Genomic DNA, 22,193 nt, shown 5'->3' with positions numbered 1-22,193 from the left:
TTCCAGGCCCTTCTCAAGTATAAATATTCCATTTGGCTTTGACTTACACAGCTTTTCATTTTACATATCTGTACCTGGGAGATTTCCTCCCACCTTACCAAGTGTCTCCTACCAATCATACATCAAATGCATGGGAAGGAGGCTGGTGGGAGTACTGTCTTCAGCAGGGCTGTTTGGACTTGTCTGTGCTCTTGGTGCAGAATCCACGGGCATCCTGAGCTTTGGCAAATGTGTGTGAGGGCAGGGACTTAGGAGAGGTGGTTTCTGCCCACTCCAACTACTCTATTTATATCTGTCTATCTCACATATTTCCCTGGCACCTATCACCTTGGCATGTTTCTCAGATGACCATGGCTTTTTTTTATCTTCTCCTCTTTTTAATAGTGTTTTCACCTTCTTTTTAAATTGGTCTTTAATAAAGTTAAGAATTTTTGCACAGGGTTTTATAAACATGTGTTATTAAATTTTAAATCTGTTTTGAAAGTGCCTCTATCCTACTCCCTCCTAGTAAAGTGACCTTTTTAAATGGAGGGAAGTGGGTTTAGATGACAGACATGATAAATGCGGTCATGTTCACTCAATAAAATAAGGCCCAGTGCATTTGAGGATAAATCAGTGAAATGTACAGCCCCACCTGTCTGTCTCCATCATTCATTTCCACTGTCACTTTCACAGTGGCTGATGGATCACAGTTGCTGTAAAATTAGACAGCCTTTAATCTCATTTCATCCTGATTAGCTTCTCCTTACCCTTTCCCTCTAACTCACTGACTGACACGCTAAAAACTCACGCCGGGCTGTGTTTGAGCGTGGCGTACAAACTTCTCTTCAAATACCCTTTTTGTGGGGCAGGCAGGTGTTCCAATGAGTTGAAATAAAAAAATGAGAAGATGGGATTTTCACACTATTAAAGCCAAACAAAAGACAAAGACTGAAATTAATAAAAGCAGCAGCCTGGCCAGACTGTGTGATGGGCCAAATTCTTCTTGTTACACCCTGGCAAGCCCAATGAGTTTGAGAAGATTGCTTCTTCCAGATACTGAATTTAGCATGCTCATTGCCATGTAATGTTGACTGTTGTCTATGAAAAGTTAGGTCCTAGCTGGGTGTATGTTCACAAGAATCATGGTTTTTAGTGCAAGTTTTCTGTACTCTCATTTCTGACATTTGATAGCAGAAAAAAAAAATTGTTCATTCCCATAGTTTTGATTTCTGTGCATAACACCCGATTCTGAGGGGTCAAGGAGAAAGACTGTGAGGTGGTTGATTTGTCAGAGTCCCTTTCCTCTTAGCTGTCCACAGTGTTGCTCCATCCTCCCAGTTTTGTCCAGCTCCCTTCAGCCCTATGGGTAGATTCACAAGACTAAGAACTGAGTTTTCCCCAAAGCTCTGAGAGAAACAAAGGTCACAGGAATGGTCTGCAGTGTTTTATTGCAGTCACCTTTCTTTCTGAAGGCCAAATACTACCCTCTTTTCTAAGGCAAGCTCCTTTTAGCTTTCCTGTGAGTTATGGATGGCAGTTTGGGTCATTTGGGCCCAATCCTGTATTAGTGGGAATGTTGCCATCAATTTCAGTAGGAGCCAGGATTAAGCCATTAGTTTTCAAGGTTTAATTATCATAATAATTACAGGAGTCTTATTGCATACCTTATATGCATAGGAACAGCAGAAAAGCTTAAAGCAGAATTTCTTCCTCTACTGACCCTGCTTGTGTCAATAGGGTGGATAAATAAACACAAACCTCTGCAAAAGTGAAAACACAATGTGAAAAATATGTGTGCTGCCTGCAGACAGTTTTTTCTATAAAAGCTGGAGCTCTCCAGACTGACCAACAGAAGAGGTGGAGGTTGCAACCACCAGCTTGGACATAATTGGAAACTGTAACAGAGCACTGTATTACTTAAAACTTGAAGCCCTTACAGACTGATCCTGAGGAGTCTCTTCTTGAGAGGAGGGGCCCCAAAAAGCATCTAAGGAAGGCAGCAAATTTCTCGTGGGAGACCGAATTCCTTATGTACTACAAACATCCTCAAAATCAAGAAAAGTTCTGTGGTTTTGAGAGAGAAGATTTTAAAATAGGAAAATGTCTAAGACTAAAAGTGAAATAATGATGATATGGTGTCTCAAAAGGTAGCAAAAATGGACTTCACTCTTTCATCCTACTGTAGAAATCTCTAGGTAGTATAAATTTTTTGCAGTGTCTAGTGTAAGATTAGTTCCTAGTTACTATAAATTAAATCAGTAACAAATAACCTTAATTAATGAACTTTCACTGTACCTAGCTGCCTAATTTAAGAACTGCTTCACTTATATGACTTGTAAGAGCACAGACTATGAAAAAGATATTCGACCTTTACTAGAAACTAAAAACATATCTTATTTATTCATCATAGCCTAGGCAAAAACTTCAGTAAGAAGCTTAAATGAGCTCACTTGATCTTTAAGAAAATGTGTCCTAAATAGCAAAGCTGTGCGTATTTCTTCTTATTATTATTTGCATATGCTATACTGCACAACTGCATTCTGAGAAAAATAAAAGATAATAAAACAAATGAAATGAGAGATATATCACCCAAAATAATCCAAGTGTGAGATAGGCTGCCTCTTTTTTTTTTTTTTTTTTTGGCATTGGCAAAAGAGCACAAAGTAAGAGCTGGCCCTGAGTCATATTGATTTCCCACTGCACTGGTTTCCTAAGTGCTCTGTTGATCCGTGTCAAGCAATAAGTTCCCTGCCTGTACATGCACATCACCTCCCCATTTGTCCTCACCTAGATTTAAGGTGCCCATATGATGAGCTGAACAAGGACATCATTTTTCCTACTGGTGTCACTGGGCCAAAACTACTCTATGTGGTATAGTAACTAATGCTGCATAAGTTTACATTTTCCTTATAATATCATTATGGTGGGTATGGCACACTGCAATAATATGTGTGTATTATGTACATGTAATCTTTGTTTTTTGCATTTTAACATTTGCAGTGGAAAACATACATTTTAAGAAACAGATGTTTGGATCTGTAGCTGGTCCATGGTAACCACGATACCTCCCCCCTAAAAAAGGGGTATTGCAAATTTAATGCCACAGTTTTGATCTTTGCTAACAAAGGGCTTCCTGATTAGATGAATAGAAGATGTGTGATTGTGCTGCTAATGACATTGTACAGGAAATTAAGCGTATACATTTGGAAAAGGCATTAAATCAGCAGGACCTTAATTTAAAAACTTAAAACTGTATGGAAATGCAGCTTGTTCATTGCTGTGTAATAGAAAGCAACTGAACATACCAACTCTTCTTGTGGAAATATTACCAGCAGAACAAAGCCGGGCTGAGATTTTATTTTTAATGTTTTCTAGCATACTAGGATTTCTAGCATCTGCTTATTTTCAGGGAAATATAATGCAACTTCACTCCTTTTTACAAGTTCTTTTTAGATCAGCATGTATGGTACTTGGGCAAGTGAGGGGCCACTGAGGGACCAGAATTCCTGATTTTTTCCTTTATTATTTGCAAAATTGAATTGCATAAGTTTACTAGTAAATGGCTTTGTCTGCTGCTAAGTCAGTGTTTGTATATGCCTGGGGTGACTCATTCTCATGTTATTTCATACAGATGGTGAAGAGGAAATATTTGATAAAATCAGTGTCTTGAGCTGACAAAGAATTCTTGCTTTGCTTGCAGTTATGCCATACAACAGTGCCCATCACTGTGTCGTGGAAGTGGAAAACTTCTTGTTCGTGCTGGGAGGAGAAGACCAGTGGAACCCTAATGGTATGTATAGAATACTAAAAGGCAAAGGGAGCATCTACCTTCCTGTGGCTTCCTGTCTGTCAGGTCAGCTGATGTGATTAGCAAGGGATTCTGGGGACCTTCAGCCTAATTGTTAAACCTAGCAAAGGCTATTCTTTGGTGTTGATATAATAAATATCTGGTACTTTAGCATTAGCATCTCTGTCATTCATCAGCTCCCACATCCCTTGAGAAATGCCACAGGCAGCAGAACATACTCTTTCAAGTGCATGCACCAGGCAGCAGCTGTTAAGAATTTTAACCTTCATTTCCAGGCTCCTTCCAGTCATAATATAATAATGCAATTGCAGTAGATGAATGCTTCTTTTCTATTGTCAAACAAGATACTCGCAGCTCAAGTTGTTAATGTGTTAATTATCTAGACTTTGAGATTCTTAAACGGATCCTTTTTTTAGTCTTGTGCAAGAGCTTCTCATATAGATTATCTGCTGCTACCTTCTTTGATTTGATTACTTCATAAATTTACCGCAAAGAGAAATTAAACAATTTAACAGGCTTCTGAGCAAAGCAAAAGGAGAATACCATGCCTTGCAAAATTCACAGAATTGTCAAGACATTGTTAAAAAGCTTGCACACGAAGAAAGAGTTGTAGTTGTAGCAGTCTGTGTAACAGAGATAATTATGACTGAGAAACCATAAAACAGCTTGCAGGTACACATTTTTACTTTAAAACACCAGAGGATCCAGCTGAAATTACATATACTGCATATATTTTATTGTGAATGCCCCATTTCAGCATCTGCACTAAACCAAATTATAGAAAATTGTTACATCTGTTCACTCCCTAAAACCTGAGACAAACAATCCGGGCCACCCTATAAGCATGTTTCTGGTGTAGTTAAGAATATCACTATATGTCTTAGGAGAAGGGCCCCCTAGTTCTATCATTACATGTCCTCTATTTGAAGCAGGAGACAGTGCAGGATCACTAATGACAATTTCTTTTAGGAGCATTGGCCATCCATCCAGTGAGGGCTCCTGTTGTATTTGCTGGTAGGCATATGGATAGGCAGACCTTGTTCCAGACAGTTTATAATTAAATGGCCATGTCACATGAAGGCTAAAAGAAAAGAAGTATAATTGCCCACATTTTAAAGATGTGGAAGCTGACTTGTAAGGTGATGGAGAGATGGTAGAAGGGGTGCATATCTTGCATCTGAGATAGGAGTCAAACACAGTTGTTTGTGAGATGAATAGTACCTAAGGCCTGAGATTGCCTAGATGTGGATCAACTCCTGGGCTGAATATGTTGCTGAAGATATCTACCAATTTCCCTGTCCTGTGAATACCAGTGCTGGGATTTTTTCCATAGAGAAGACATCAATAAAAAAAGATATGAGCATTGCTATACTGATCTCTTTATCAAATGGATCTTACTTGTCACTGAAAGTGGACCTGAAATCATAAACTACAGCCTGTGCTACTGGGTATATTCTTTCTTGAAATCACCTTGCTCTAAATGTGCAGCTACAGGGGGGCAGCTCACACATGCCCACTTGAACTTATGTAAAGGCCTTTGTCTGCTATCCTCAGAGCACAGGAGGGACTTCAGATGGACTTAACTGGAACCACCTTGCCAAGGCTTTTCAAAGCTTCTGCTTCAAATGAGAATGTTCCAGGTGTTTTTTCCAGTGTAAAGAAGTATCTTACAGATGGTGGCAATGGAAAGACATTGCTTTAGCTATCAGACTGTCTGGTTCTTGAGAAACAAGGAGTGCACCCACTTCCTTCATGCTCTGCTGACTTGCTGACAACCCAGGAAGTATGGGAGACATTTTTTCTCATTTTTTTATGTCCTCCAGTAGCTGTACCTTTCCAGTCACAAGAGGCTCTTGCATGAGTAAACACTGATGAAAGCAGGGTGCACAACCTAGGCATGGATTTCAGACCAGCCTTGATAACCTTCAGAGCCCATCACCTTCTAGCATGGCTGCAGAGCAAAGAACAGTGTCTGCCTCCTTTTGTCCCATCATCCTGATTTGCTAATCCTGATTTTTGTTCGCTTGTCCCAGGTTCTCTGTTCTGACTGAACAGGTGCATCCTAGCATGTGCAATCTCCTGACTGATAAACAAGGCAAAAAATAGGTAGAGTTCTCTCAAACTGAAGTCCAGACTTAAACTGCAGTCAAATGAATTATTCCAGGCAGATTAACTAGGTCATCAAGTCCTTTTCCTGCAATCACAGGTATCATATAGTCCCATTTTATAAATTTTCTAAGCTGCATTTGAAAAGCAGTTGTATTTCTAGCCCCCACTTCTCCTGCTGGAAAGCTGTTACAGAATCCAATAGCTCTAAATGACTAGGAGCCTTATTCTGATGTCCAGTAAAATGTATTCTTTGACTGTCTAAATCACCTTGTTCTCATGCCAAGGCTGGCCTTTAGTTTAACAGTTTTTCCCCTCCCGGAGATTTGTTCCTCTGAAGTATTACAGACAGCACTCCTATTCCCTTTCAGCTTTTGTATTTCTAGCTGCAACAGGCCAAGTTCTTTGTCTCCTGCCATAAGGTAAACTTTCTGTTCTTCCTGTTGCCATAGTAGCTCTTCTCTGTGCCTGTTCTAGTTTGATTTCATCTCCCTTCCAGTGAAGGGCCCAGATTTGTATCCTGCATTCCCACTCTAGGCTTACTAAACCCTTCTTCTGCCCCATGCCTTACAATCTTCTACATACATGGTGTTTGTATTGAGTATATGTATGACACATATTAGGCAGCCAAATTACAGATTTGTGTGACAACCGAAAAAAAAAAAATTAAATATAGAAGTTTCAACTTAGGATCAATATTTCTATTATTTTGAATTCCTGCTTTTTGAAATACAAATAGATTAGTAAATGTCTTAGACAGTGAAACCTCGAGTCTGTTCAAGCTTGCTGTTATTGTTTTGCTGCTTATTGAATCTATAGCTCTCGATGCTTCTTTTTCTAAATTGTCTGTGTAGACTAAAGGAATCCAGATAAGGACCAAAAGCAAAGCCTCACTTCACTAAGCCCTGTGTCAGAATGACCAGTTGCCCTTACAGTATGGGAATCCTTCCCTGTGTCTTGAGATGGTGCTGAGATGGTCATGTCTTTGAGTGGCACTCAGCGTGGTCCTCATTATTTGAATTTGGAGGGAAATGGTGCATTACTCATCAGTCTTCTGCTTTACCCTCCTCATATAGAACATGCTTATAACATGGCGAGGAAATCAGTTTACTTCCAGAGCGGTCAGTGTGGCTTCTTTCTCTGTTTTCTTGTAGAACATGATCTTAAATTATTAGGAATACAAATTCTAGCTGTATTGTTATTCCTCTCTACAGTCTTGATGGTCTATTTGCACATGCTGAAGTAGGTGTGGAATGAAGCAGGCAAAGTGAACCAATCCTGCAGAGGTTTGTCTGATGCAAAAATATTCACCTCGTAGAATGCCCAGTGACCATTTATAGAACTGTGACATACACAGTTAGGTTATTCTGCTGGCCTGTGAAGCCTCTAATTCAATTTTTTAGTCACACATACATAAACAAACGTTTTTGTTTTCAAAATGCTCATCTATTGCAGTCTCAGGTGTTACAGGAAATTGCCATGCACTCTCTTGCTTCAGTTTTCTTGCTTTGGTGTCAATCTGCATGTAAAATAAGGTGAAATCTTAATATCGTGAAGACATGAACACAGTTCTTGGGCTTGACATCAGGGAGAAGCTAGTTAGCTGGTGTATGTTGCTCATGCTTCATATTTTAGCTAACACAGTTGGAATAAAACTCTTAAGAGTGTATTCCCCCTTCGATGCACATCTGTAATTCCTTCTAACTTACACTGAAAGTACATGGTAGAATAAACTATCTAGTGCAAACACTGCATACCCCATGCTGATGGCTTATGCAGCTCCTGGTTATTTGCACAATGGGTTTTTGCCATGTTCTACACAGAGGTGATGTAAGGAGAAAGAAGAGCGCGTGTTCTCCCTTTAATTTTTTTACCTGACAAAATTCTAGTCATAAAAATACCGTGGGGATGCCCTTTTTGGCCAGTAATTTTGTTTAGTGCTGTGATTTATTGTGGCTGTGAAAATACCTCAGCATGTATAAGTAAATTTAAATACACATTTTCAAGATCTTATTACAAAGACCAAGAATAATCGCTATCTGCTTTTACTGCTAGTGACTGCTAATTCAAGCCTTGCAGTGCCCCATTTGTTGAATTATTACTGTACACATAGTGTAATCATACATTGTTGTAAAAGGGGGAACCCTTCATAAAAGGTGTCAACTTGTGAAGTATATGTAATATATATTACAATCATGATGTTAAATACATGAAACAAACAGCTGAGTGTCAAAATAATCTATCTTTACAGGGAAACACAGTACAAACTTTGTTAGCCGATACGATCCCAGGTTTAACAGCTGGATACAACTTCCACCCATGCAAGAGAGGTAAAAAAACCTGCTATATGTTTTTCAATTTCTGTTTTCTCATCCTAGGAGCAGCTGAGGTTTGGCTTAGTTCTGGGAGTAAGGAGGCCTATAGAAGCCTTGAAAACACAGATAAAACTGCAGCATGCAGTTATGTTCCATTTGCCTCCTAATTTTTAAAACTTTCCAAATTCAGAACTCCAAATGCCAAGTCCTGCAGTGCTAACTCATGCAAAATAGCCATGGACTTTATGCAATTACTGGTTACCTGAGTACAGTCTGAAGGATTTTCCTGAAGTCTCCATAGTGTCCTGTCATGTTCCCTGACTGAAGTGTCATGATGAATTTGCAGTAAACAAGCAGTAATTATAGTCAGATATCTTAGAGGGAACTGAAACCTTCACATGTTGACTCCATCCTGTTTTACCACACCGGCTATGAAAAGCTCTCCTGAACATGTCTCCACTTGTCAGAGAGGACTCTTAATCCCAGGTGGTCTTTGAGTCAAGTTGCTGTCAGTAAATGCATATTAGAGTAGCTCATGTTTTAACCTTGCTGTGTACCAAAGAGCAAAGGTGGATGTGGACTTGAGCTATGACCCATAAAGATGATGTAAAACTTAACTGTGGATCCCAAATCCTACCCTGACGGGAAAAAATTATATAAACCTGAACAGAATTGTGTGTGTTTCATAAGAAGAATCTTAGAGGCAGAAGATACAAAGTTACAATGTTATTTGAAGAAAATGTTGAGTGTCCTTCATTCAGTTCAACACCCATCTTCTTATGGATCCCATGTAGAAAAGATCTCAAATGCTTTCTTTATTCCATGTCAGTATTACAGTTCTTTTTTTGTTGACTGTCTACACTATTCAGGTGTCTGGCAGTCATAAACATATTGAATTCAGTGCAGCCTTGTGATTCAAGGTGTGTCTTATGAGATGCTTGGAAATATGGCTGTCTTTTAAATTTCCAGGGGTATAATGTCAGTCTGCAGAATTTTTGAAGGACCTTTGTTCAAGATTCCGTTTGATTGACCTAAGTCCCTGCTTTGGCAGCACCTAGCCTTCTCCCTCATTCCCACCAGCACTGTGGGATAACCTTCACAGCTGTGATTGTTTACTTTAAAACAGAGGAGCACCTTTCCATCTTGTTCTGCTTCCTAGAGTGAGTCACAGCCAGTTTAGGTGTTGGCATGGGGGAGACAGGAGGTGAGCATCATATTGGGCACCAAGTCATCCTTGCTGAGCTGGGAGACTGACTAGGAGACCAACTGGTGTTTGTGTGGAGCCTGGACCTCTTCTGTGGAGCCTAATCTGAGTCTTAACTAGGCCCTCTGGGTATCTCCAGGCCAAATTCCTGAGGGGTGTTGTCAGCTGGCTGAGCAGTTGGGTTTATTTGGCTGACAAACCACAGAAAGCAGAACTAGGCAGCTGAGGGCTGGAGAAAGGAGGCAGTAGGAATTTTTCCACCTCCACATTGGCCAGTTGCGTTTCCTGGGAAACCATGTGGTAGGTGATGGGCCTTGTGCTCTGGTGGAAGCTGCTGCCTTCAGCCAAGAGGCCAAAACTCAGCTGTGCCCCATGCTCCTGCCCGTAATAAACCGTAATGTATGTAAACACCACAGCTCATTACAGAGGGACTGAAATACAATGGTCCAGTCATACATAGTTCCTTCTGCAAGGGGCTTCACTATGACAACGTTAATTGTCACCTCTTTTGTTCAGAATACATAGCTCATCGGTTTGCCTGTTGTTTTTCTATAAAGGCTCCTAAGCATTAGGGCTATTGTTGGAAAAATGAGATTTTACACTCACTTTCTAAAATGTGTTTGATGATTTGTTTGCTGAGTCCTAATGACTTCCTCAGAGTTTTTGCAGCTTTCAGAGGTATGGACTGGCCCAGTCTGTAGGAGATCATACAAATAAGAGAGAGCTTTTATGCAGTTTTCTTTGCCAGCTCCTTTAGTGTGATAAAGTTTCCATTAAAGTCACCAGGCTGTTTTCCCCCTGCTAGGAGTACAGGGTCATGCCCTGTCTCTGCTGGTATAATGCAGGCACCATTGACAAGACAGACTGTTAAATGGGTTTTTCTGAGTCATTATGGTCCATCAAGTCAAAACCTATTTAGGAATTTTAGTCTGAGAATAATTGGCTGGATAGATTATAATAGCTCCTTTGAAATGACTGCCAGGTAAATGTGGGACTTGTTCACAGGCAGTATATTCTCAAGTCAAAAATCTTATGAAATATTTGATAAGTAAACTTTTATCTCACATGCCAAAATCCATATCTGATTGATTTTACTGTGTGAGCTATAAAGAAAAATCTAATCCCGTTATGGATTCAGTGTTGCCGGTGTATTTTCTTTAAAGCAAATTTGGTTTCTTTTCATTTGAAGAACATCTCAAATATAGATGCTTTTGAAAAGTATGTACTATTATCGGGAGTTTGTTGTTTAGAGAACCAGCAAATGACTCATAAGCTTTAGAAATACACATCTGCCTGATCATGCCATAACAACAGGAAGGTTTTTTGGAGAACAGTTCAGTTAGACTATGATGACTGCTGAAGGAGCAGTCTTTGTAGCAGTTGTATCTGAGCTTGTGGGTGCGAGCCCCAGCTGGACGCCTCAGAACTGTTGCACCTTGCCAGCTCAACACAGAGCTTTTCAAGGTCTGTGGAGCAAAACATTATTTAAAACAATTTTTTTTTCTTATATTCTGAGTTAACAATTTTTGTTTGAAGACCAGCCAAAAGCACTGAAGAAGCACAAGTGGAAGTGGGAAGTAAGCAGGTACTCTCTGAGGCTGAGTGAGCTGAGAAAAGGCACAGAAAAAGGGATTAAAAAAAAATCACATTTTATTTTTTTCTTTGACTTTAGTAATAGTAATGTCAGCCCCTATTAAGATTATTTATTTTTAAAAAGCAACACATGCTCTATAAGTGACTCTGAAATCAGGTCCAGAAATGACAATCAGTAACAGCATTGGTAACTTTGACCCTCAGACTGGTAGTTCTATTTGGTGTTTCAGGGCATAAATTCATCATGCATGAAAATCATGAGGAAAATCTTCCCTTTTATATGTGTGTACATGAAAGAAGAAGTTAGTTGGGTTGATGGGTGAAGTGTGTGAAGGAGAAGCATCTAGGAGACCAGTGAACATCAAGTACTTTCAACTCCTGAAGAAAATCACAAAATAATTGTCTTATTGTCCATATTCAGATCCTGAGGTACATTCTAGTTATCTGATTAGAATCTCTGATAGTGTCTTTTCAGTATTGAGAGGAAAGTTGTCATACAAAGATTTTTGTGTTATAGTTTAATCTTAATCATATTTTACAGCAGTTTAAAAGTCATCACTTGACAGCATGCCCTTACACACTGCATCACTGAAAACTCAAAAAACCCAAAAAGCTTAAAATATTTGTGACAGAAGGTACTAAGTGAATGTTCACATCCAAGCAGAGGAGTCAAGTATGCTGATGCTTTCATTTTTGCTCCTTATAGTGACACTGTGTGGATGAAACCAGGAGTACACATACAGAATATTGTCAGTGAAATCCTAGTTAAGAGGATAATGCATGCAAGTTGTGTTTACCTCTGTTAATTAAACCTGAGATTAAAAAAAAAAAAGAAAAAAAAAGGCAAAACATGCCAAGAGCAGTTTGTTAATGGGTTCACCAGAGAAGGTGCACAAGGACAGACGAGTGGATGTGGGAGCACTGAGAGAAGGCACCCTCTGGTTTTGTGCCTGATGGTTGCTGGACACAGAAAGGCTGAAAACTGTGTACCTGCCCATGCAGGCTCTCTCATGTCTAATAGGAGGTGACCTCTGCAGCTTTTCCTACTTTTGGGGAAACTGTAGGCTGTGTTGCCTCAGGCCCATCACAGATTCTAGAAAGCTTATATAAACACTTGATTGCCTGTAACACCTATAGCCTCTGTCAAATTAGAATTAAATCAGTCAGCATGGTTTCTTTTGGGAGACAACAGTAGGCAGACATGGGCACATGTACAGTGTAATCAAATTAGCTTTGTTCCATAGAATATCAGGCTAAAAACATAGATGCACAATTTGCTGTCTGACCATGCGGAGCAAAATATGCCATCAGCTTCTATCTGTCCACTGACAGATAAATTAAATGGTCTTTTTAAATTCATCACTTGATTTGGAGACACTTGCCAGTATTCCTGTTCTTTTATTTCCACATTTTTCTTTCAGAAGTCTTCCCTATGGTGGAGTTCCCAGTCCCACTCAAAGGGGTTCTGTCCCACACCATCCAAATTGCCCATGTGCAGGCAGGGTGAAAACAAAGAAGTGAGCAGGAGGTGTTCAGTGACCCTGGCTGGTGAGGAGCTCTGTCAGGTGTGCACAAAATCCAAAAAGTAAGGTCAGAAACCGGCAGTGATGCATCAAATCTGCTCCCTGAATGTCCAAACAGCTCTGCTGTTTCCATGGCTGAATCTCTTGGTGTCTGCCTGACTTCTCTTCCAACTTATAAACCACCAGCCAGTCTCAGACACTTTTAAATAAGAGGGAGGTTTTTCCAAAATGTTAAAGGATGCTACAGATTTTGTGAAAATTGGTAGCTGTGCAAAAGAGCAAGCTCTTATTCCAGTCTTCGCTGAAGGAAATGCTCCTGAAGATGCCTGGCTAGATGTCAGGTTAGGGACAGGGCACCACAGACTTTGCTAGCTGACCTGGTCATGGGATGGCTCTGGGAAGCCAGGGAAGGAGTTGGACATACTGAAGCTGTTCATTGAGGATTCTGTACTCTGTGTGTACCACTCCTCATCCAAACGCTTTGCAGTGGTCCACAGGTTTGAGTCCTTGATGGTGCAGGTGACCATCAAGGCCCCAAGATTTAGTGCATGATTCAGGAGTGAAATAAGCAGCTGCTCCCAAATTCAAATTAAGGCATCTGGGCATGAACCAGAGTGCATTGAATCAGCTACAGAGCATGGTTTGGCAAGATACAGCCACACTCCAGAGTGCCTGCTTTGCAGGAGCTGTCAGAAGTACACTTTGCTGTGCCTGGCCAGCCTGCATATTTCTGGGCTCCCATGTCATTCAATATTTTGTACAGCTCTTCATCCTAGCCCAGCTCTGCTCTTTTGCAGTTTTTTTTCTCATGTTATTGCAGCTTGAAATTAAAGGTCTCTACTCTAGCAAACCTTCCTGCTGCTGAATGATCCTGGGAGCTTTCCCTGAGAGTAGATTACACCAACCAAGGTCTCTCAAAACCATCTACAGCTCAATTTTTACTTCGGGAACAAACACCATTAATTTTGGAGGCAAAAGGAAGACAAACTAATAAATGCCCCACAGTCCTGGCCAGAAATCTTAATTCTTTTCCTACACACCTGAGTTGCATGTAAAAGCAGACAGGTGGCTAAAACTTTTCTCAGGGTTAGTTGGATGGAGACAGACCTCATTTGAGTTAAAAGGTGGAAATGCAGTGTTGTGGCTAGCATAAGGGAAGTTGTTCTATTTGCAGTACTGCAGAAGGAAGAAAAAAATGATAATTGAAGAAAAATTTTGATGATGTGGTTCTCTTAGTAAATTGGGAACAATGACCCTTGAAGGACCATAAAGAAAGTGAATGTCAAGATAATTTATTATTGTTACATTATCTACCTCATTTTTCACTTTGTCTCACTGAGTTGTTATATCCCTTACAAGGTAATGCCCCATACGTTAATGAGCACCTTTTTATCTTTCACGGGTGTGAAAAAGCAACAAACAGCTTTGAAAAGGGGCATTTTCTGGCAGTTTTATGTGCACCTAATTGTTTTGACACAAAAAATGAAGTATTTTTTCACGTGGAGTATTGTGTATTTGATTAGCAAAGCAGACACAGTCTCTAGGATAGCTGTAAGCATGTGAAGCTCCCTGACACGTCTCTCAGGTGTAGCATGTGAAGGAGCAGCTCTCTTCATTCAGGGAGTCAGCTGGAGAGGGGAAAGAAATGTTTGACGTGGCTAATGGGTTTGTTGTTGGCTTGTTTTGTTCCGTTCTGCCCTGTCCTCCAGGAGAGCCAGTTTCTATGCCTGCCGCCTTGACAAGAACTTGTATGTCATCGGTGGAAGAAACGAAACTGGCTACTTGTCCAGCGTTGAGTGCTACAACTTGGAGACAAACGAGTGGCGTTACGTGTCTTCGTTACCACAGCCCCTGGCAGCCCATGCAGGAGCCGTTCACAATGGCAAGATATATATTTCAGGCCAGTGTCTTGAATAATTCCTGCTGTATGGCGAGAACACCAACCCAAAACCACCATAAAAAACAAAAGCGCAAACCGCAGAACCCTAAAACCAGAGAGTTAAATTCCTGCTGCAGCACAATGTGTTTATTTGTATTAATTAACTGATGTGTATTTACTTTGCAGGAGGTGTCCACAATGGAGAATATGTCCCCTGGCTGTACTGCTATGACCCTGTGATGGACGTCTGGGCCCGAAAACAGGACATGAACACAAAACGAGCAATCCACACTCTGGCTGTAATGAATGACCGACTGTATGCAATTGGAGGAAACCATTTGAAAGGTCACATTTTTAATAGCAAAAAAATACCTCAGTGTCCCACATCTCTGATAAAGAATATTTTTGTTAGACAGTCACTGTTAAATACATTAAAAGCCAAGTAACACAATTTAACAGGACACTTGAGCCAGCAATTTTAAAAACATTTTATGCAAATTATTTTAAAATTATAACAGTACATTAAATATATGAGTAATGAATGCTTTAGATAATACAAATGGGAGCTTCCATTACTCAAAGGCATGGACAATTTGTCATTACCAAGAATTCAATGAAACAAACAGATTATTCTTTGACCCGAAAGTCCCAGCAATATTTTCCTCTGTAAATCATTTTCCAAAATGTGCAGTTAAAGAGAGCTTTATTCAGAGCAACACACAAAAAACAAGCTCCTGATTTAATGAAGAGAAAAAAAGAAGCAAACTTCCAGACATCAAATATTAGGACTAGGCTCTTTAAATCCCTTTTTAGTATTAAATGTAGCTTTTTATTATAATTCTTTTTAGAGATCTCTTGTTTTTACCTTTTGAAAAGCTCTCATATTAAAATAAGTATTGCTTAGGCATCTGGTATTTTTATCTTAATATCTGTATGTCATTGCTGTTAAAGATGTTTCTTAATCCAGCCACTTAGACAAAAAGCACACCTCCTGTTTCTTTGTCCCATGATAATATTTGACAGTTTATATTCACTTTTTTTCTTCTTTCTCCCTTAATTTTTAAAACCAAAACATGAAAATACTCCCAAAACAAAAGAGAAAATCATAATGTAGAACAAAAAGTAAAAAAATTATGTAAACTGCCAGTAAGATCAGGTCATGTCTGACTCCTGCCCCTGGGTCCCCATGACACCGTAAAGCCACACGCTGCTTTTGGAGATCTGAGTGTCTGTGGAGCATGCAAGGGACAAAGTCCCAGATGTAAATTTTCCCTGTTGAATAGTACTGGTGCATAAAACCCTGCAGGCAGGTTCAGTGCTGCTGTGCCTCCACTCCCCACCCCCAGCTGGGATGGCTGCTTATGGACTGGACCTTATAAGGTGAAGAGGGCAAAAGCTGCTTGCCCATGAACACCTGAAAATTTTGTAGGTTTCAGTGTTGGCTTTTCCTCCTACAAAAGTAAAACCTTTCACAGCTCTCAAGCTGAAGCACATGCTTTGGTTTGCAGAGGCTTAAATTGCTTCTATTTTTTTTTTTTTCCAAGCAGTTTCATCTACATCTAATAAGCTTTGCATTTTTGCCTCTACAGCTGTTGTCCTGGGTGCCTTTGTTATGCTTGAACTGCTCACTGTTGTGAGAGGTATTAAACATCCAGGCTTCTGGAAAGATATGGCTCTCTGGTAAAAGGACTTTTTGGAAAAAAAATGGTTTCTCCTCTACAGTGAAACAAAAGGAAGAACTGCAAGGACAGGGAGGAGGAAGTGTGGATGAAATGTTACAAATTCTCCACGGGCAGGGAATAGCAGGGCTCCATGGCAAAGCCCTCCTTTGTGAAGCTGAACTGTGTAGTAGTGATAGCTGTGCATTTACCACATCACAGGTAGTCATGTGCATACTGTAGTTTGCTACAGAGCTTTTGACAGCTTCTGGGTGCACAGCAGTGGCCTTTTTATGGCCCCTTGAAAACCTTAAAGCAGCAAATAATTATTTCATGTTATTGTGAATTATTTCATATTAGTTCATACTCATTCCAGACATAAATAATACTTGAGCAAGCAGCTCCCTCATGAAGTGCTGATATCACCAAATACCCTTTTTACAGAAAATCTTACTTCCCTTTGCTGTCATACCTTGAAGAGAAGACAAAGGGTTAAGAAAAGCACTTCAGCATATTAAGAAAGCCATACTTCTACCACAGTGCTCTGACAAAAAAGGTAGTTTGAAATAGGGAATTTACTAAATTTTAGAGTAGGAGCTGGGACTCCTGTGTTCAGTGTCTGTGTTCAGCTCACTTAATTCATATTAACTGATACAGCTTGAGAATCTTGAGCTGAGACCCGTCTGCCCTTTGGTGATCAAACAGCAGCACTCTCTTGGAGCATTATTTGGCCTACCAGGGAAAGATGGGACCACCATTTTTGTGGTTACATTTTTTTGTTGCCTGAAAGATTTTACCCCAGCTGTGTGCTTTAGGGTACACCTTAAATCAGCTAGAAAATTGAAACTGGTCCTGCGCATCACATCCGTTATGCTAAGCACTTTGCCCCTCTAGTACCAAGTGGCATCATTTGTCTAAGCTCTCCCTTGTTAGACATTGATTTCTGAGAAAAATTCAATCTTTTCAATTTTGAATAGATTGGATCTGCTGAATTTTGTGAAAGACTGCCAGGACAGTCTTTTCCTACATGTTCAAACTTGTATTAACACTGATAGACAAGGAAGAATTTTGTTTGAATCTGCTTGTGTCACTGATAAATTATTGAGCGTTTCTGGATGTGGTCAGGTTTTATATGGACTCATGATTTGTAGAAGACTGTAGAAGTAGTGGTAAAAACTTTCAACAGATTTATTTGAACTGAAATAATGAAACATTAATATTACAGAAGTTGGCTTAAATGTATATGAAAATATTTTCTAGTAAAATGTTTAACAATTATAATTGTAATACTATAATTGTAACTGTAATGTAATAAATTTAACAGTAAAATAAGTAATAAAACAGTATGTCATAACACATGTTCTCTTAATGCCCTCATCCAGGTTTCTCCCATCTCGACGTAATGCTTGTGGAATGCTACGATCCAAAAGGTGACCAGTGGAATATCCTCCAGACTCCTATTCTGGAGGGTCGCAGTGGCCCTGGCTGTGCGGTCCTTGATGACAGTATTTACCTTGTAGGAGGCTACAGCTGGAGTATGGTGTGTACCTGCTTCCTACAATCACCCCTCTGTTCCTTCTGAGTTCTTGTGGCCAGTCTGTATAGTATGCAGATGGGATGGAGAGGAGAGGGGAATTAGCTACAGGGGCAGGTTTGGTTGGTTTTCAGCTTGTGGAAAACATGACGTGTTTTTTAACCTTTGTGCTTCTCTATTTAGATGAGTTATTATTACACTTTATTCAGCGATATGGAGTAATTTAAAAATCAGAAGGAATTTTGAAAAAGTTATTGATGGGACTATGTGCTTACAGCTCTGCTTATGAGGTGCTTGTAAAGGAGATTGATTTTCAGCGGCTGGGTGCTGAAAAAACCATAACCTCTTGACGAGCTTCTAAGTTAGAGCGACCCCGAGTCACTTTCAAATACCTTTAGAGCTGATGTGTGACTTGGATTTTACCAAAGCCACATTTAATGTGACATTTTGTTCTGCTACAGGGAGCCTACAAATCTTCTACTATTTGCTACAGTCCTGAGAAAGGGACTTGGACAGAACTGGAAGGTGATGTTGCGGAGCCCCTTGCAGGACCTGCGTGTTCGACTGTGGTATTGCCGGCCTGTGTTCCGTACAACAAGTGATGGGCCAGGAGCATTGACACGAACACTGAGTGCATTTGGGAAAATAATGACGGGTGACGTAAATATTTTATTAGAACAGAATTCCTGTTAAAACAAAGCTACCATAATTGACCCCTCATTCCATGTTTATGCTTTAGGAGCAAACTAAAAGAAAAGAAAAACCAAGCGTTGTCCCATCTCAGATAGGTGCCGGTGTCTTATGAAGCAAGAAGCTAAAACACACCGAACATTACATGCTGACAGACTGCCTTTTCAGACTGATTTAAACTTTTCCTGCTGCAGAGACACTCCTCACATCAAATTTAACTTTAAAAAAAATAAATGATGGCTAACTCTTCAAATAGAGCCTGAAGAGACACGATCAGTATTGTGCATTGTATCTACCTGCATGTGATCTGTGTTGAAGTCATGAGGATGTTGTTTTCATGAATGTTTCAGAATTCAGATAGTGAAAAGCTCACACTGCATTGCAGAATTGTCTCCTCCTCTGTAATCCTAACCTACAACTACTTCATATGCTCTGCAAGCAACACAGCACCAGAAGATTATAAAAGGTAAAGAAATATCATTCAGTTTTTGCACAGCTTGGCAACTAATACACTCTGCCTTCAAAGTCCCCATGTGCAAGTGCAGCAGAAAGCAGACTACAATGAAAGCTATGCTTTACAGAGCACTTCTTGCAATAGCAGCTTAGGGATTAGGATCAAATTCTTCTAATCACACTTGTGTAAAGTCAGAGTCATTTCACTGAAATCACATGGAATGACTGGTTCTACATTAGTATAACAGAATTTGGATCCTACAGCTTAAAATCTGGCTTTGTAAAGTAAGTTATTTCTATGACCACTTAACAAAGCACCAGAAACCTTACTTCCTTTTCACTAACCTGTTAGATATCAGCATCTGTGTGAGTTCTTTCCAAAGACAAGAAGACTGCGTTTAATCATAAATTTATTGCTTTGGACTCTGAAATGCTTATGTACATTTTTGGAGAGACACTGGTAAGTAGTTAAAAGTAGTCCTGTGTGGTTGATCCTAAGATGCACTCTGAGAGAGTTTTACTGTTGATCCAAAGTAATATAAGGCTAGACTTTCCACTGCCTTATAGCCTGTGTAATTATTTACACATTGCAAAGTGAGTTCAGAATGCTCCCACACGGGACTGGTAGCATTTAGGACTTGCTTCATGAAGTCATAGTTGCTTGCACAAATCAGACTGTCTATGTGTTAAGCTTATGTCTTTCTGTCCTGGCTTTGCAAAAGCAGGGACAGAATCTGAGCCCGATTCTTCACCACCTTGCAGTTAAGAGACATAATCATCTGCACCTCATTACAGTATGGGCATAATTCTTCTACTGTGGTTTACTAGTGCTGCATCCATTACTCTCAGGACCATCCTCTTTACTGGTGTAAACTGACATTGCTCCATTGAAGCCAATGGATGTACTTCATGTCAGCTAAATATCTGGCCTTTAATTTGCCTAGTTGTAGCTGGCTGCACCATGTAAAAGGCAAAGGACACTCCAATCCTGCATTTTCAGCCCTGCACATGTCTTTCATGACAGGACTTAATGCTAGTGCATTAAGCAAGGAGCAGGCAGCTACTGGAGGTTGGTTTCTGCTGCAGAGGCAATAGATGGAAGAAAGACTTCATTATTTGCTTTGCAAAATAGAAAAAGGGTGAATGTACACAGAAATTACACTATATATTGATGCTTGAGAGCAATATAAATAACAGAGAGCAAATATCATGGGACTGTTTCTCTCTGGCATCAGTCTAGTTTTATTGAAACTCCCTTGCTTGCAGCAGAATTACACAACTTACAAAATTGGAGTAATGCAGTAAAGACTGGTACCACACAAATGCAATAATCCAATTGATGAAGTAGCTGCACACCTGTAAAAAAAAATTAAACAAAATAATTATCTGAAGATGCTAATATTTGAATGAGCCCTTGGGGAGTTTTCCAGTGAGCATCACTAAGGAACTCATAAAGGTGGAGTGTATATCCTGAAATCTCAATCCATTTCTCCTACATAGTGCAATCTTAGTTGGTTTTGTATTTATTTATATTGTTCAGATCCAAGGGATCCCTTGTAAAATATATTTGGTGCAATCATGACCTTTTTTCCTTTCCTGTTGAAAGTATATAAATATAAATATATATAAAAAAGGAAACTGTTAAGATACTAAATGAGGAAACCTTGTATGACATTTAAAAGGTCTGCCACTGAACACTGACGATCACCTGTCTACTAAAATGTACCATTTTTAAAGGATACTTCTTGTCCTTTTAAATGGTTCCTTTTTTTACCAAGAAAATTTAAAGATTTATGAGGACTGTATCTAAATCTTTCTATCTATCAAGAAGGCATGACCAAGGGAAAAATGCTAACAAAATAAGTCACACAAAGAATGTAAATTTTGTACAGTACTAGACTGTGTAAATGAAGCTTGCTTGTAGGGGGGAAACTTTAAATAAAACTTTATGTACTAATTCAACTGTCTGCCATATTCCTACTTATAAAGTGTATGTATAAATAATATCTACATTAAATTCTTTGGAACTTTTTTTTATCATGTAGATGTGTGAACTTGCTTTATTTTCTGGTGTTACATAACGGCCTCATTGTTTTTCAAGTGTCGTTACTCAGTGCTTGTCAGCGCAGTGGCTGCGGTAAAACACGGGTCTATAGAGAGTCTTTCTTCCCCTGTCCCACAGTAAGTGAAAAGGACCCTGCTTGTTAAGCCCAGTCTTGGTTTGGGGAATTTAGTGCTTGTTGTGGCAAATTCATACCTCTTCAAAATGTTCCTTCCATGACAAAACCCTTCTAACTATGGGTATTTCAGTTCTTGGAGGGGGAGTGCCTGCATGGGCTTGCTGTAGAGGAGTTGGGACAAGAGATATTGCCAGGCTGAGACAAGGTAAAAGCAGGAGGTTCTAGCAGGAAGCAGAAGCATCACCAATGCCAGTCACTATTCTTGCATTGTTTATTCATGCCTACAAACCTTTGGCAGGGATCAGAACCTGCCTATGCAAACCAGGGGGGTGCACTGAGCAAACTGACCCCTGTGTTTAAAGCAGGTGTGGGCCATACTGAATAGTGCTAAGATAGCATGATTAATAGGATTGTTTCATTAATGAGTTTATTTTTATGGTGTTTTTTTACATAATGTGGGAGAAGGATGAAGAAGAGAAACTGGAAGCCATGGGCAGAGATATGATTTAGAAAGGAAGGGAACAAAGTAAATGAAAGGAAAAAATAGAAAACAAGACTGTGATAGGAGAAGGTGGGAAGTTTTTGAGGATTGAGAGCACAGAAAAAATCAGGATTAATGAGGGAAGCAAAGATGGTTTTTGAGAAGCACATATCAGAGCAAGGCTGGAAAAAAAATAGAGGAAAGGTAATACAAAGGGCAGAAGAGAAACATAATAAAATTCAACAGAAGACAACATGAGATAAACATGAAACTAAATAAGCCCGTGGGTGATGGCATTCAGCTAATCATTTTCAGTGGTCTAGCTGTCAAGCAGAAGGATAAATCAGCAGAATACTCAGGTATTTAGGTATAGTGTTCAAGCTTTAATGCACAGACTTCAGCACAACAAAGTCTATCAAAGAGATGGCCAGCGACACCTCTCTGGGCTGTGGCAAACACCCAACCAAAGCCAGCACCTGTGACAAGAGAGGAGAGCTGATGCTGATGGTGGGAAGCACAAGAAGAGCAGATGAGCCACAACTCCTGGTCCCAGCTGCATTGGATGGAAGAGCCCTGTCCATTTCTGATTCTCTGATGAGAGTCATCTTTGGGAGCTGGACACGTGGACTGTTCTATAGTTCTCTTTCTCTGCTGTCTTTCCTGACAAATCTTAATCTTCTCCATTTCACCCTCAGCATAACAAACTTGCCAAGGTACTTTTGCAGAGTGGGACCTGGAAAACAGAATATGTTTCCTTGATCTTGAGTTATGGTTCCATCCACTGGCC

The 22,193-nt window shown here is 39.8% G+C and overlaps 1 protein-coding gene across 2 annotated transcripts in view; it reads left to right on the top strand.

Moving 5' to 3' along the window:
- Positions 1-20,789, top strand: part of KLHL14 (kelch like family member 14) — a 58,830-nt gene extending 38,041 nt beyond the window's left edge. The window contains exons 3-9 of one of the 2 annotated variants that reach the window (XR_001519820.1): positions 3,683-3,772; positions 8,148-8,226; positions 14,241-14,431; positions 14,597-14,755; positions 17,451-17,608; positions 18,064-18,257; positions 18,342-20,789. Coding sequence is in view for 1 of the 2 variants with exons in the window: in XM_015619877.1 (XP_015475363.1) it covers positions 3,683-3,772; positions 8,148-8,226; positions 14,241-14,431; positions 14,597-14,755; positions 17,451-17,608; positions 18,064-18,204 (818 nt within the window). In the remaining variant the exon portion in view is untranslated. Of the gene's footprint in view, positions 1-3,682; positions 3,773-8,147; positions 8,227-14,240; positions 14,432-14,596; positions 14,756-17,450; positions 17,609-18,063 lie in introns of both variants that reach the window. The other variant, XM_015619877.1, reaches the window with a different exon arrangement.
- Positions 20,790-22,193: the final 1,404 nt, after the last annotated feature.

This window comes from Parus major, chromosome 2 (assembly GCF_001522545.3).
Source record: "Parus major isolate Abel chromosome 2, Parus_major1.1, whole genome shotgun sequence".
NCBI classification, from domain to species: domain Eukaryota; kingdom Metazoa; phylum Chordata; class Aves; order Passeriformes; family Paridae; genus Parus; species Parus major.
The sequence above is the reverse complement of the archived record's forward strand: the minus strand, read 5'-3'. Positions and strand labels throughout refer to the sequence as shown.